The 16,917-nt window shown below is 37.5% G+C and overlaps 1 protein-coding gene across 1 annotated transcript; it reads left to right on the top strand.

Moving 5' to 3' along the window:
- The first annotated feature begins 657 nt into the window (after window positions 1-657).
- ERCC4 (ERCC excision repair 4, endonuclease catalytic subunit) lies at window positions 658-16,187 on the top strand. The gene is made up of 11 exons (XM_062588078.1): window positions 658-831; window positions 1,706-1,886; window positions 3,748-3,943; window positions 5,333-5,540; window positions 6,711-6,891; window positions 7,228-7,356; window positions 7,934-8,044; window positions 10,179-10,773; window positions 11,992-12,084; window positions 12,730-12,842; window positions 13,962-16,187. The coding sequence occupies exons 1-11, from the start codon at window positions 658-660 to the stop codon at window positions 14,693-14,695; spliced, it is 2,715 nt and encodes a 904-aa protein (XP_062444062.1). The 3' UTR covers window positions 14,696-16,187.
- Window positions 16,188-16,917: the final 730 nt, after the last annotated feature.

Genomic DNA, 16,917 nt, shown 5'->3' with positions numbered 1-16,917 from the left:
AGCGAGGCCCAAAAAGTCACTTACTTGGAGACGGGCCGGGGCCAAGTTGGCAGGCTTTCCCTGCCCCTCACCATGTCGGGTTTGGGGGCAGCTCTGAAGAGTTTCCAGCCCTTTCTGGAAGCTGGACACCCCCCTCTCCATCCCTGAGGAAACCGACAGGGCCGAGACTGAGGTAACGACCCTAAAAACTGAGGTGCTGGGAAAAATCTGAGGAAAAATGATGCCTTGTGCTTGGAACGCAGGCAGAAACTCATTCAGTTTGCTTTCATGTTTTTAAGAAATACAGGTAACTTGCGACAAAAAAATAATGGACCCCTGCTGCCTGTCTGCGTCCATCCCACACCCTGGGGGAGGGCAGGAGGGGTTTCAGCTGCCCCGGGGAGGCTGCGGGGAGTTCGGCGGCAGGCGGCCCCTTCCCACCTCTTTCCGCGTCGACGCTCCTCAGCGCCGTCCTCACCGAGGAGCCGCCGCCGCCGCCGCCCGGACGCCTCGCGCTCGCGGCGGGAAAATCGCGCCGCTCTCGACGCTGCAGCGCGAGGCCGCGCGGGCGCGGCAGGGGGCGCTGCCGCTGCCGCCGCCTCGCCCCGCCGCGGCGGCTCGTGCGCATGCGCCGCCCCGGCGGCGCGGGGCGATGGGCGGGCCGCGGGGCCGGCCGTCATGGCGGCGCTGCTGGAGCACGAGAGCCAGATCTTCCTGGACCTCTTCCACTGCGACGGGCTGGTGGTGTGCGCCCGCGGGCTGGGCATCGACCGCCTGCTGCTGCGCTTCCTCCGCCTCTACAGCGAGCCCGCCAGCCTGGTGCTGGTGCTCAACACGAGCCCCGCCGAGGAGGTGAGCCGAGCCGAGCCGAGCCGCGGGCGCCGGGACGGGCCGGGCGTGGCGGCGGCGCCAACGGCGCCCTGTCAGCGCCCGCGCGGGCGGCGCCTCCCGCGTTGTCCCCTCGCCGCTGCCGCCTCCCCGTCTCTGTCGCTCACCCGCCGTCCCCTCACCGTCGCCGCCTCCCCCCTTCCTGTCCCCCACCCGCCGTCCCCTCGCCGCTGCCGCCTCCCCCGCCACCGCCGTCTGCCCGTCGCCCCGCCGCCGTCCCCTCGCTGCCGCGCCGTCGCCATCTCGGCGGGCGCCCCCCGCCCGCGGCCGGCCCGGCAGCAGGAGGAGGCGGTCGTCCGGAGGCAGCCTTCGTGGTGACCGTCGGCGGGTACCTGTCCTAACTGCACTTCTCGAGGGGAAGCCTGGCGTAAGCGACCCGCATGATGTGGTTGTCTTTGATAGCAGGTGGCTGGATCTGAAGAGGGGCCGCCTCCAGTGCTCTGTCCTTAAATTACTATTAAGATTGCACGTCCTCTGAGCAGGATCTATTAAAGTGTAAGAGAAAAACCCAAGATAAAGTTCTAGAGTACCTAAGTTACTCTGAGTCTCAGTGGCTCATATTTTCTTAATTATTTCTTCTCTAATACTGAAAACATACCAGTTTTAAAATCGCCTAAATGACTTTGAACCTAAGCAAAGAATGCCAAATAAGGGGGAAAAAATGATAATTCAGACTTCCTTAGGTAATGATGATACTGTTTCTAACAGTATCATGTTTTTACTTGGTTTTGGACAGTTCCTCAAAATCAACAGAGCATATAACTAAGATTTTTTTTTTTTGCATCCATTTCATCAGTTACCATAATGAAGTCCTGTGTTTTTACTCTGTTTGATTTAGGAATATTTTATTGATCAGCTGAGGTCAGATGGAGTTGTTCATCTTCCTCGGCGTGTTACCAATGAAATTACAAATAATACTCGATATGAATTTTACACACATGGAGGCGTCCTCTTTGCAACAAGTCGAATTCTTGTGGTCGATTTCCTCACTGACAGAATTCCTGCAAACCTCATTACTGGTAAGAGTTTAATGACACAGACAGCCTGGACAGGTAGTAAAATCTAAGAGGCAGGAATGTAAGAATTTTTGACTGTTATCTAGAAGTTAACATCTTGATAATGCCTAAATATAACTGAATATTTAATATATGGAATCATGGAATCGATAAGGTTGGAAGGGACCTCTGGAGATCATCTAGTCCAACCCTCAAACAAGTGGCCCTCAAACATGGGATCGAACCCAAAAGTAAGTTTTTGCTTTGTAAGCTGTATCCCCTTCCTTTTAATCAACATATGAAAAGTCCTAATCTCTAAAACATTTTTAAAGATTTTGTGTTAGAACTACAGGACACAGTATTTAATAATCCTAGTATTTCTAGATTTAAAAAGCAAGCAAATTTTTGAGCATCTTACTTCTCTTCTTCCTTTTCTCTCCACCTGCAAAACAAACAAAACAGAAGAAAACACACTTTGTAACTTTGTGTGTATGGAAAGAAGGAATACACTAAATCTTTAGAAAAATACATCTGTCCTAAAGTGACACAATGGTTTTTACGCTTTTCATATTCCCACTAGAGGTCAGTGTGCCACTAGAGGTCTTTGATAGAAAGCATATCTGTTTTATTTAAAGCTACAGTAACACCGTGTTCTGTAGGAGACCTATATACTGCTAGTGTGTGATACTGTATGGAAGAAAAAACAACAATAAAAACTTGTAGCAGAGTTTCTTGAAGAATTAACACAGTAAAAAAAAAAGTGTTTTTATGTATTAGAATTTTTTTTAATCACTGTAGAATCACACATGAATTAACAGTTGATGAACTCATAAATTCAGCTAACTGTAAATAAAAATGATCATCACTGTAATGTAGAAGAATGATTCCGGGTAGTTTTGGCTAAATACAAATGATAGAATAAATGCATAAATCATAGTAAAGCTGAGTTGATATAGTAGACAATGGCAAGTTGTTTCTACCAAGGCTTACGTGATCGTACGAACTCAGTAAACAAGCAGAGAAATACTGACTAAAAGCAGGAAGGTAGTGTAAGCAGTCTCACTGGTGTATTCAGCATTTCTGTGTCTGCTCTAATGTTCATACTTGGAGCCAAATCTTGACATACTGGAAAGTGCTCGGAAATTAGTACAGTCATCATTTATGTACTGAAAAATGTGTTTCATAGAGGAATGTAACAGTATCTAGTTTATCCTTTAGTAGATTATTCCATGACTTGATCATGAATGACTAGCAGTTAGATGAAAATCAATTTATTATAGATGCTTTTTAATTTATAAAGCAAAGGCATATTAAGGTAAATGATTAGATATTGCGTTCAAAAAAATGATAGAGAAGAGGTGCACTTTTAAACTGAGTTGACTTATCCAGATATGTGGTGAAACCTTTGACATTTGATGTTATTGCTTCCCCTTTAGAAAGGTATTTATCAGCCCACTGAAAGTTGTGGGCAGAGAAAAGTATCACACAGGCCTCATCTTCATTAGGGAAAGTGGAAAAAAAGTAATGTGTTATTTAACACAATTGTGAGGGGAAAAATAAACCTTAAGAGGTCTTGGCTGAGTGAAGTATAAACCCTGAAGATGTTTATCTCAAACGCTTAATGTAGTTAACTGTTGCTTCACTTCTCTGTGCTAAAATTTGCACGTTTCATCTTTTTTCGTAGTATACACATAGCTTTGAAAACAATAGGTGGTGTACCCATGCAGTTGAAGGTCCCTTCTGTCCTCAAGTGTACCTATAAATATTGGGGAAGGCAGGGGGAGGGGGCCACAAAAGAAACTTCTGATAAAATTCTTTCATTGTGAAAAATTTTTGAGTTCCCTAAGAGTTAATGTTTTATAACTTAAACTTCTTATTTTACCAGGCATTTTGGTATACAAAGCACACAGAATCATTGAGTCCTGTCAGGAAGCATTTATCTTGCGACTTTATCGCCAGAAGAATAAGCAAGGCTTCATTAAAGCATTTACAGATAATGCAGTTGCATTTAACACTGGCTTTTGCCAGGTGGAAAGAGTAATGAGAAATCTTTTTGTCAGGAAACTTTACCTGTGGCCAAGGTAAGGCACTTTTTTACTTCACAGAATAGTTAAACCTAGCAAAATTCATTGAGATTGCCACCATGGATTCCTAATAAAATGAGATTTATGCAGTCACACTGCTTATTTGTATTCCCAAACCCCTTTGTATTCCCAAACAAATTTCATTCAATTTTTTAACAAAATAAGTAGTCTCAAAGATACAATATCTCCCTAAGTATCTTTGAAAATAAACCCCAAATTAAATCTCTAAGAGGCTGCACATATAATGTACCTGTCCTATCAGCCAATAGAAATCCTATTAGCCAATAGAAATCACACAGAAAGTAATGTCCTTAATATCTAAGGAAAGCGTCACTTATTAAACAGATAATTTAAGCCATAAAGTAAGAGAAATACAGACTCAAGTCCACCATTCACAGAAGTATTTCTTTCCAAGTGTGGTAAAATTCCGTGGATATCTCTTTCTACATGGAAAATACATTTCTTTAAAAAAAATCTGTCTTTAATTTTATGTTGCGTAGGAAGAAAACTTGATAACTGATAAAAACCAAATTGCCGGGTTTGTGACATGGATTAAGACTTTCAGGAGTAGAGCCACAAATGGAACTGGACGCTTTAGCTTATTACTCCTTCAACACTCTGGGCAATGGTCTGCCTGGTTTTTCATTTAGTCCAGTCTAGAATGTGTTTTACACTATTTTATGTACTGTTGTACCGCACTGTCAAAAGTTTAACAGATTTCCTTTCAGCATTACAAAGAAGCAGAAACGAATATAACTAGAGTGCGGAAAGATGAATAGAAGCTCTGTAAAGTTTCCTCCTTTGCTTCTGAGCCATAAAAAGACCTGAGAGTGTAGGGTGGAGCAAGGTAACTACCTGTTGACTTTCAGAGGTCAATCTCTTTTCTGTGATTTGCTCTGTTAGTAACATCAGCTAACATCTATGTACTGTTTAGACAAATTGGCTATAGAGCTATGCTGAAACAAGGATTTGCTAATGATAAGCAGAGCCTAGGCATGTCACAGGATCTGCTAGTGCATCCATGTAATTCTAAAGAATTTATAAACCCATTACAGTGTCTCCCATAGCAGATACTTTTGCTTTATGTTGAGGTTTGTTATCTCTAATTACAGGGTAGGGTCTAGTGGAGTAACTCTCCATGGATCATTCGCTAGCACTGTAGGCTTGCACGACTAGAATAAGTGCAGTCGTGATCTCAGAGCAGAGATTTCAGATTCTTCATAAGCACTGTTGCAGTCTTTGCATCTGTAGAAAGGGACTGATTGTGCATTTAGTGTACTTGTTTACATCTAAAACAATTGTAATTTTAGTTTATATGAACTTTTGAATAATTATGTCATCAAGCAAACCATTCAGGTAAAACTTAATAAGCTATTTTTTTCTTAGGTTTCATATAGCTGTGAACTCATTTTTAGAGAAGCATAAACCTGAAGTGGTAGAAATACATGTGTCAATGACTCCTGGTATGCTTGCTATCCAGACTTCAATATTGGACATTTTGAATGCATGTCTGAGAGAACTCAAACGTTATAATCCAGCTCTTGAAGTAGAAGATCTGTCATTAGAAAATGCTATTGGTAAACCTTTTGACAAGGTAACTGTTTATTTTGCTGTGTCTAATCATAAATGTAAATTGACTAATTAATTTGTAAAATTAATAAATAGCCAGGAGCAACTGAATATTCTCTGGTGACAATTTTTACTGGCACAAGGACAGAAACTATGTCAATCTGTAATGATGATATAGCTGCCAGTAGGATTTTTGGCTCATTAATATTCTTCCTTCATCTGCAAAATCAGTGGAGTTAGGACATTTGATTCATGGTTGGTACTTCTCAGTGCTATAATAATGCAAATAACTATTGATACTGGTGTAATTTTAAAAACTTTAATGATAGCCCAGCTACACAGTGTATTTTATTTTCTAATTACAAACCACAAATTAAAATTTGTGATCACCATGCTTTATTTTGTCATATTATTATTTAAATGATAGAGGTGATCTCAGCTCAAAATACTTTTATATAAAAGTTTACAGTATTTTTCCTTTTTTTTTCTCATAAATTTTCTAGTTGTATCTTCCTTATTAGGATAAGAACTGCATATAATCTGTAATATATGCTTCTATGCTGTATCCTTGTAACTATTCCATATGTCATTAATTGTGTGCCTGTTGTTACTGGCAGGTCTGCAACATTTGGCGTATGTGCCCTTTTTGTAGGGTAAAATCATAAACTTCAACCATCTGTGTGAAACGCCATTGCTTGTTACCTCTGATTTAATCTTCATGTGAGGAATTCTGTACTTCACATGTTTGCCGTTTTTTTTCAGGTGCTGTAGGTTGCATGTCTGCAGGGTACTCATCATATCTTGAGAATGAGACAATATTGTAACGTTTTGTTCCTTCCATAAATAAAGGATACCAAATACTAAAGGTGCAGACCAGTATCAGTAAAATAAGATTTTGTACTTTAGTGATATGTATTTTCCTTTCTCTTTAAAAATAAAATATTGGTAAAATAAATAGTGAAAGCATAAATGATACAGATATCTACTAATTGTTGAATTGTTTTACGCAAAAGCGTATATGTTACTAACTTTGCAAAAATTGATAACTTACCAAAGTAAATATCACACTATCACATCTTTACTTTGGTATTTTTGATACTGATAGGGTAACCAATGGTGTCTCCTATAAAGAAAAGTACATTTCTTTCTTGATTACTATAGTATGTGTTTATCATCCTGAACTTTACATTTCTAGACAATACGCCACTATTTAGATCCTCTCTGGCATCAGCTTGGAGCTAAGACCAGATCTTTAGTCCAGGATTTGAAGATACTACGCACTTTGCTACAATATTTAACTCAATATGATTGTGTCACCTTCCTTAATCTTTTGGAGTCACTGAAAGCGAGCGAAAAAGCTTTTGGTGAGAATTCAGGTAAACACTGAGTAATTCTTAATGCATGAAAAAATGAAATGTTGATATTTTTTAATTAACACTTCCAAGCATATGAAGGTATCTAATTAGTTTTTATATAACCAGCCATAAGGACGTAGGTTTTTATTGACAGATAATGCTTTCATCTTCCCACTTAACTGCTGTTACTTAACAGTGTGAGATTCACATCATATTTCTGTCTCTTATTAAACTAGTAATTACATAGGAAGCAGGTAGCACAGATGAGAGATTTGGGGCTTTTACTGAAAGGAATTGAAACACATTTATTGCAAAAGTCAAACTGCTGGTGTTTTTTTTTTTTTTTTGCCTCTTTAGGTTGGCTGTTTCTTGATTCCAGTACTTCAATGTTTGTAAATGCTCGAGCCAGAGTTTATCGCATTGCAGATGACAGACTGAATAAAAAAAGCAAAGTTTCTGAAAGCAATGATGTAAAGAAGGAAAATGGTACTGGTCATTCCTAATTTTAAGTTTGAAAGAGTCACATGATTTCAAATATTATGCATATAATTATGTGTGTTATGGTTCCCTACATGATCTCATAAAGATCAAGACTAGGGTCTGCTAGCTGGGATATTTTGAGACCTATCTTAGTTCAAAAAGCCTATAAAAAAATGTTAAAACAGAGTCGCAAAGAAGTAAAGGTTTTTCTCAGCTTGCACAGTGGATTATTGGGAGAGCTTTTATGAGGTGGTTCTTGAATTACATAGATGTTTATTTTGATCCTTTTTTGTGAAAAGGAAGATTGCTGTCACTTTTATAAACAAAATATTTAAGAGTTTAAGAATTGAAGAATGAGAAGGAGTAACAATTACAACTTTTTGCTTCACTAAAGCATTTATGCACCTTTATAAGTATTTCTATAGAAGTGTTCTCTCATTCCATCAGCACAAAAAGTTGCAGATGTAGGCTGTTAAGCATCGTATTTGCCATCAATCATGATGTTACTAATATTTAACCACTAATTTAAGGTTATAAAGGGTGTTTTAGCTATAAATGCTGATATATTCAATCTTTATTTCAGAACTGAAAAGGGAATTGGTTCTAGAGAGTAACCCAAAATGGGAAGCTTTACAAGAAGTATTGAAAGAAATTGAAAATGAGAATAAGAACAGTGAAGATCTTGGTGGTCCAGGTGAGAGAATACCAAATGATCTAAGTTTTCACATCAGTATAGTGAGTTTCCTACTTGACTTTTGAGAAAAGGATCCTAACTCTTTACTACAGTCATATTAAAGAGCTAGTTTTAAATATAATAATTGGTGAATTTAAGACAAGGACTTTATGGAACATTAACTGTTTTTAAAACTGCAACAAAATTTTACACTTTAAAATGTAGCTTTCCTTAGAAGAATAGTGGAATTGAAAACTGAAAATTGTCACCAATGATTTGTGTTAGTATGTCCATTTGAAGGAACCTGTTTGATTTCTTTTCTACCATCCTATTCTGTGTTGCTTTGGCCTTGCACACTTGTCTTTTTTCTCCTTTTTTTTTTTTCTTCCAAGCCAATAGTCTGAGAGCTGCCTGTTCTGCTAAAGTACGTAGTGAATATCTCTGAACAGTATCCTTGAGCGGACAGAGCGAGAAATGTACCATAAGTTAGGTATAAAGTTACTATCTCTGAGTGACTTAATTGCACGAGACTTAAGAACAAAAGTTCCATTACCAAGCCCATCTGTAGACTTTTTAAGTTAAGATGTACATTTCACGTGACTCCCAAAATTTATCTCTTGAGTACAGGTGTACCTATACAATTTTTTTTATAGCTATATCCAGGAAAGTTTCCCTCAGGCTAATGAGGTGAGAACATTTCCTTCCTCTTTAGTTCTCACCGTAAAAGACAAATGTTGAAAGTTACTATGTAATACTGTGCTAGGAATGAGCCTGTATTATTATAGAAAAATATTTTAATTTACAATTCAATATTGTACTGATGCTGCAGTCCCCAAAGGGATGAAATTAACCTGAAAATTTAATTGATGTTCTACAATAACAGAAAAATCCAAACCTCAAACAATCTACACCTTCACAAAAAATTAGTCATTCTTCTTCTTTTATCCATTATACAAGATGATTTTAGTAGATATCATAATTTAGTTCTTAAGAATTTGACACATGGGCTCTGTTGGATTTAGTTACAGCTGTTTATGTTCAAGTTGCTATGCAAAGCTGTGAGCTGCACCCACTTGCAGGTTGATACATTTACTTCTGCTGTTTCCCTGACAGGTGATGCAGGAAAGACAGAGACAATTATTTGTTCAGTTTATCCCAGTAGGAATCAAGAGATCTCTTCTGCCTCCGTCTTTGTTCTAACAATGTAGCAATTTGTACACCTTCTAGTCTTCTAGAGCAAATAATGCAGAAATAGAAGCCATGGCTTTAGGAGCTGTTTAGCTCTGTAGTTCACTTGGTCATTCCTCAACTGTTCAGTCAAGCATTGCTCCTTTCCATTGACTAGGGGAGATTGCAGGAGGATAAAACGACAGTAATCATTCACTTACTTCTCAAAGTCAGGATGTTAAAAAGTGGATGTTCTATCTTACACCCCTTCCATTTCCATATATTGCTCACATGCGCTTGAAAAATGCCCTACTTCTCCTGGAGGTGTAGTTTCTTAGATACGGAGTAAAAGTAACTAACTGCTCTATTACCTTTCTTATTTTAGGACTTTTCATCCTCTTAGATTTCACCAAGTTTTATTTTGGGAAATAGTAAGGGTAAAAAAGACGTTCTTTTCTCCCACCCACAGTGTTCTGACTGTGGATAAGAACTGGCTCTATCAGGTAGTGGTGTAGGAGTTTATCTGAGTCAGCTTGTGCAGAATTGTTATTCAAGGCCCACAAATGTCAATAATATTGTGTAAAACATGTATTTTTTTTGGAGTACTTTTAGGCTCCACGCAGCTGACAGGCTGAAAATTAGAAGAGGCTCTAACTTCTTCCATGATTTAAAAAAATGTTGTCCAAATGTTTGTTTCGACACATGTTACATTAACCTTGTTTCAAAGGGTCAAAAAGAAAATTTTACTGGTGTAGATGGTTTAAGAATAATGAATGAAGAACTTACATTAATCTTCTCTAAACTTGTCTGGTATAAAACATCATACAATTTGACTGTCCCCAAAAGTCCAGAGCAACTGCAACTACCAAGCGGAAGGGCATTTGGCCAGCTTACTTCTAGGATCAGATTTGCTCAAGAGACTGCTTGCATCTGGATAAAAAAGTACAGTGTAACAGATTATAAACATAATACTGTTTCTTGACTGCAGGACAAGTACTTATTTGTGCCAGTGACGACCGAGCTTGTGCACAGCTCAAGGAATATATTACTGTTGGAGCAGAAGCTTTTTTAATGAGACTGTATAATAAAACCTTTGGAAAAGAAGAGAAGGCTGGAGAAGCGTGGATTAAGGATAGAAAAGCTGTCAGGTCCAAAGGAAGTGCCAGACCAGACACAGGAACTCAAGCCAAAAAAGCCAAATTCAAGACTTCTTCAAAAGAAAATAAACACAAGAAGCAGCAGGATCGGACTTTAACCCAGATGATAGTGAAAACTGATGAGGAAAACAGAGAGGAGGAGTTGGAAGTGGAAGAGTACAAAGAACTAAGCAGTAGCCAAGAAAGCAGTATTGAAGAGACCGTTCCTGAAGATTTCCATATTAACTTACCCTCAGAGTCTTACTATGGTATCTTCAAAACACCTCTCACAATTATTCATCCCTTACAGGGTTGCAGTGATCCCTATGCACTCACTCGGGTATTGCATGAAGTAGAACCAAGATATGTTGTATTATATGATGCAGAACTAACTTTTGTTCGGCAGCTGGAAATCTACAAGGCAAGCAGACCTGGAAAGCCTTTGAGGCAAGTTGAATTCATTATAACTGAGAATGTTATTAGTCTAATTTTAGTCTTAAAAGCAAAAAAAAATTTGTGCACTTTTGGCAGTTGACACAAAACATGCATCTAATGCTTTTCTTTAGCTGCTTTTTAATTTCAAACAAAAGCACAATTCATAATTTATACTAAAAGATAATTTTTACTGTCTAGCCAGGTGTTTAGTCCTTTAATAGAAACATAACAGCAGAAATATATTCATTTCATCTTCTACAAGACCTCTGCTTAGATAGTCTCACTGGCAATCCATTTTTGAGGTTGCTGTGTTCTCACTTAGAGCAGCATCTGCGGGTATAAATTCTACACAGTAAGATTAGAGCAGACATGGCATGCCTCACAAAGTATATTGCATAAGGATAATTACCGGGTTATTTTGTGCAGTTTATTTTTAATTGGCTGATCAGCATGAATTGTAACTATTTCCAGCATTGCATTCAGTTAAACAAAATGGCAACTCCCCTACTTCAGAACAGAAAAGTCAGAGTAAATGTAGCATGTAGGTAGGGGCTAGGAGGTTTTCATGCTCTCCAAGAAAAGGTTAATTGAAGTAAAATCCTATCAGTCTGTCAAAAAAAAAAACTCAATAAAAAAATACGGCTTTGCTAAAAAGCTGTAGGCAATTGATAATTGAAGGTAATAATTAATTCTTATATGTTCCATGAGAGTCCATATTTGTGGAATAAAACTTAATTCCTCTATGTGTGTACATCTGTGTACCAGATGACAGCTTGTCCTTTGTAGGACCTAAGATTCCTGTTTATAAATAAATTCTTTTAAGTCTCAGGTGGTGTTTTCTTCCTGACCCAGGATGATTGCAGATTTTAGTTTGTTACGTATGATAGATACAGTCTTCTGGCAAGACTTTAACGAAATTAGAAAGCAGTCTTTCTCCATGATACTTGTTTCTTGTCTTTTTTGAATGGACTGACTTAAACCTGAGTAAAAGAATGTGTCATCCACTCTGGTAGAATCTAAGAAATTCAGAGAGCGTATCTGCTTTTGAGAAAGAGGAAACTGGATATAAGAATTTTAGTTGCTGAAGTTGAAAAAGTTTTATAGAAAAATAGGAAAAAGTGAAATGCCTGGGTTTTGCTCTCCTTTTTAACTCCTTGGATGCTTACTTTCTGCTACTACTCTTAAATACTCTGGTTTTTCTTTGTTTTTTTTCTTCCTCCCAACCTACAGGGTTTATTTCCTCATATATGGGGGCTCAACAGAAGAACAGCGCTATCTCACAGCACTGAGAAAGGAAAAGGAGGCCTTTGAGAAACTCATCCGGTAAACAAAAGTTGATCATCTTCGCTGCTCATCTATGTCATCTATTTCCTGCATGTTCACATTTTAAACAGTGAAGTTTTTAATGTGTGGAAAGTTTATATAAACTTCCAAATCAACTGCTTTTTAGATGTTAAGAGTTGTCCAATCAAGTATCAATGAGAAATCAAAACCATACTTTTAAAAGCTTTTTTTTTAACTGAAATTTCAAAAGCTACCCAGCACCACTGCTATTTACCTGTCTGCCAATTTTATATGAGGAACTTTATAGTAAAGATATTTTTGTCTACAGATAGCATTGCTTGTAAGATATTTATAAGGCTTTCATGATTTAATTAGTTTTAGGGGACAAAACAATGAACTTTAATGGCTATTTTTTGGACTGCATTAGTCAGTATTTTTACTGACTATGTCTTTCACAAAATTATTCTTCCGTTACTAGTCATTATTTCCTTAGTTTCATATGCCCTGAGAAGGTCTTAAAAATAGGAAAAATAGAAAATAAAAATCTAGCCCTAACAATCTGAAAAATCTAGTAAATTGTGTTTCTTTTCAAGTTTGCAGATGTAATTTTACATCTGATTGAATGGTTTCAAAGTATTTGTTGGAATTCCAGTTGTTACTGTTCCTTTGTTTATGGTTCCTTAGAGAGAAGGCCAGCATGGTGATTCCTGAAGAGAGAGAAGGAAGAGATGAAACAAACTTGGACCTAGTAAGAGATGCTACACCTGCATCTGCTTCCACTGACACACGGAAAGCAGGTGAGCAGTTCCTGAAGCTCTGAGCTGTGAAAAAGGCCTATAGACTTTTGTGTTTAAATCCTGTCCAAAGCCTCTGGAAGATAGAGGCACATAGATTCTGCCGTCGTAATGGAGAGAAACATGATGTCCCTTAGTCCATCTCTGTTGTCTCTCTGTGCAATAAGAATGAACTATGATTTTTTTGTGAAAAGAAAGTATAGGTTAATGAGGTATTTTACCATTTAAGACAGGTACCACTTGAATTGTTTCTAGACAGCCTGTTGGCTATGAGACTATCTACTGTGACTTTTACTGAGATGGGGAGAGCTTAAAGTATTAAGACTGAGGTCTACAGATGGTCAAATTCAGTGTTGTCCTGAAGCCAATAAATTTTGGGGACTTTCAATTTTTGCAACGTAGATTAGATAAACAACTGTGGGTTTTTTTTGTCAACTGGGTTTTGTCTGCTTTCTTTGCAATAAACATCATTTTTCTTTAGCTGTAATTCCAACTATTTTTTTTCTTCCTTGTCTTTTTCTTCCTTTCCTCTGACAGATATACTCTATCTCTACCTTTGCAGCTCTTTCCTGCTTTTCTTGGATGACGTTTGTCATCTTTTTCTCCTTCACTGTATAAACCCTAATGTTTGCTATTATGTTATTTGTGACCTCCATACTGCAAGATCTTATCTCCTTCCATAGAGCTGTAGAGGCCAAAATAGTCTCCTTCAATAAAAAGCCATACTACTGTAGGAAACAGCTGGAAGTTACAAGGAGCTGTTTCATTGTCTTATTTTGTGGAGAACTTCTACATGTTTTCTTGATGCTTTTAAATATTTTTCAGTTATTCTTTGATGTTGTCAGGTCATTTGCAACCACACAGGGCTGATAGCTGGGATACATGATAGTTCTATTAAACTGCAGAGCACACTCCATAAACTATGATACGTATTTTGGTAATTGACTTTGTCTAGAACAGTAAGAAACTAAAAGTCTGAGGTTGTGGTACTGCCTAATTTGAGGTATAATTTGAGATATGAAGTCTGTCCATTATGGAAGCATTGGCAACACACAGGAAGATTATATGACCAAAGTCAGAGGTCATAAGTATTAGGCTGATGGTGTTTATTTTGCCTTTTAGGTGGACAAGAACAGAAAAGTGCTCATCAAACTGTAATAGTGGATATGCGGGAATTTCGTAGTGAGCTTCCATCGCTTATTCATCGTCGTGGCATTGACATTGAGCCTGTTACTTTGGAAGTTGGAGATTACATTTTAACTCCCGATATCTGTGTAGAGCGGAAGAGCGTCAGTGATCTTATTGGTTCCCTAAATAATGGAAGACTGTATGCACAGTGCATTTCTATGTCCCGTTACTATAAGCGACCAATTCTCCTGATTGAATTTGATCCTAACAAATCTTTCTCCTTGATTCAACGAGGCTCTCTGCATCAGGAGATTTCCAGTAATGACATTACTTCTAAACTAACCCTTCTTACACTCCATTTCCCTAAGTTACGTATTTTGTGGTGTCCCTCTCCTCATGCTACCGCTGAACTCTTTGAAGAATTGAAACAAAACCATCCACAACCTGATGCGGAAACAGCAATGGCTGTCACAGCAGATTCTGAAGTTCTTCCCGAGTCAGACAAGTATAACCCTGGTCCTCAGGACTTTCTATTAAAAATGCCAGGTGTTAACACAAAAAACTGCCGTGTCTTAATGAACCACGTTAAAAGCATTGCAGAGCTAGTAACACTGTCAAAGGACGAACTTTCCAAAATTTTAGGTAACGCTATCAATGCCACACAACTCTTTGACTTTATTCACCTAACCTACAGAGAGGCACTATCTCAAGGGAAAAACAAAAGATGACTAATGGGATTGTCCAACATAAGCTGTAGTAAAGCATTTTTTGCACAATACTTTGGCAGGGTACATAAAAGGCATTTATTAAAATATTCTGAGGTGACGAGCTGTTTCCTACTATATTACTATTCCATCAGTTTTAACATTTGAATTAACAATTACTGTAGGCAAGTTTCATGAGGAAAAGATAAATTGTTTTAATGCAGAAATGCATATGATTTTTATTGTTTCTACAGCACTTTAACCAATTCTATAGTAACATTGAATAAACTAAATGAAATTCGTAGTCAAGCCCATTAGGATGAAGTGCTAAGACTAATTGATTGAAGTGTTTTCTTTAGAGACACGTGATGTCTTGTTAAAGCTAAAAATATTCAACATTAGATTAATGTGTGACCTTGTGCATGATATATCACTCTGCTTCTGCTGTATCTCACTTGTTTTTATTAACATATTATTTTCTGGAAACTGCCCATTTTCCATTGACAGTGATGGATCTGTTTGAAATGCATCATGAACTTTTGCCAGGAGTTAGTTTAGAAGAATGTACTTGGAATCAATCATGTGAGTTTTAGCATATCATCATAAACGTTTATTGCAGTGAACTGCAATTGGATGGTTATGTTCTGTGCTGTATTTGTTTAGTTTATTAGCAGCAGTTGTTTTCTGTTTTTTTTTTTTTTTTTGTTTGTTTGTTTTTTGATGCTCCAGAGTCAGTACATCTCTGCCTTGGTAGACTTTGCAAAGTGCATTCCTTTGGTCTAAACTGGGTAGAGATTCTGCATTAGCTTAATTAATGTACAATACAGCTTAATCTCACAGTGCCTTATTTGAACCAGTTTTGATACCTCTTTCAGGATACTTACTTGAAAGTCTAGATATAGTTATCATTGAGACTATTCTTTTTATATCAAGGCATATTTTCTCTCATATAAGACATTTTTCTAAAAGTAAGGTTTTTCCAAAACTATGAACAGTTTTTACAATCTTGCCTTCTTTCTGTGTCCTATTGCACTCGAATTTTACTATCTTTATAAATGGACCATCTGTCAATAAATTCAGTAAAACTGTTGTCACCTAGAAGACAACTTTTAGCATTCTATTTAGCACAAAATGAGGAAAAAATCTATTCTTTCTATGATAGTTTGTGAACGTGTTTATTGTTAAAAACATTTGTATTCTACACTGAACTTTGATATGACAGCTATGTAACAAGCTGCCTTTGCCAAAAGGATTGATCCTGTCTCCTGTCATGACATACTAATGTGTTTACATTATATATTTACAAAATTACAAAATCCTTTTTTGTAAGTGTGTGTGTATATGTATGCACAACTGAGTGTAGGTAGGATTCTAATGCTAACAGCAGATCTGTGTATACACCATTCAGACGAAAGTACTAATTTTCTGCATTTGAGTTCAGGAAGACCACTGTGTGCTCAGGTTTAATGTTTTCTGTGCATTTTAAGCGTGAATAAATGGATTATGAATTTGTTAATTTAGACTCAGACTCTGCTATGACAGACTTCCAAAATGAACATTCTTCTGCAGATGCAACTATCAGCATTAAATAAATCTGTAACAATCTTTAACATTGTTGTCATTGGGCATATAGTTTGTTCCTTGTTTGGTTATATTGATATTAGAACATTTTTATTCCTAGTGTGTGATTTATAATCCAGAGTTTAGGGGGGTTGTTGCTTTATATTATAACTTATTTCCTTTAACATAAGAAGAGGCCTTTCCGTGAGGCTTTCACTTATGTAAAGCAGTAAGGTCAAAAATGCTTTGTGACGATAATGCCTGTAAAGTGATGAGATAATGAAGAATCATGTGTTTTTCTTTAGGCAAAGAACATAACTGTCCTGAATAAATGTGCTATAGAGACTGTTTCAGTAAAGGAGAGGTGAACAGCCTTCCAAAACATGTGGTGTTCATGCATTTGCATCATTAAAATGTTATGTGAACTTTTTTCAGGTGTGCTGAGTATCAGTTTTCTCAGCTTGTTTTTGTCTTAGATCTGTATAAGGTGAAAATGAAAGGTATATGAAGAGATTATAAGATTGTAGCTTCATGTTGTATACTAGCTAAAAGTCATAAAATGCAATTAAATAAGTAATATATGCTAAGTATTTGGAGTAAGTTGCTTTTTATTCATGTATGTGGAATTTTATAAGGGTTATTTTCATGCAGAATTTGTGTATTTTAAGGGGAAAAAAATGTTAATG

Source organism: Rhea pennata, chromosome 15, assembly GCF_028389875.1.
Source record: "Rhea pennata isolate bPtePen1 chromosome 15, bPtePen1.pri, whole genome shotgun sequence".
Lineage (NCBI taxonomy): Eukaryota > Metazoa > Chordata > Aves > Rheiformes > Rheidae > Rhea > Rhea pennata.
Note: the sequence above shows the minus strand (reverse complement) of the source record. Positions and strands in the feature narration are given on the sequence as shown.

Coding starts and splice junctions, on each gene's coding strand:
- ERCC4 (XM_062588078.1), top strand. CDS start 658: ATGGCGGCGCTGCTGGAGCACGAGAGCCAGATCTTCCTGGACCTCTTC. Junction 6,892..7,227: donor AGCTTTTGGTGAGAATTCAG/GTAAACACTGAG, acceptor TTGCCTCTTTAG/GTTGGCTGTTTCTTGATTCC. Junction 10,774..11,991: donor AGACCTGGAAAGCCTTTGAG/GCAAGTTGAATT, acceptor CCCAACCTACAG/GGTTTATTTCCTCATATATG.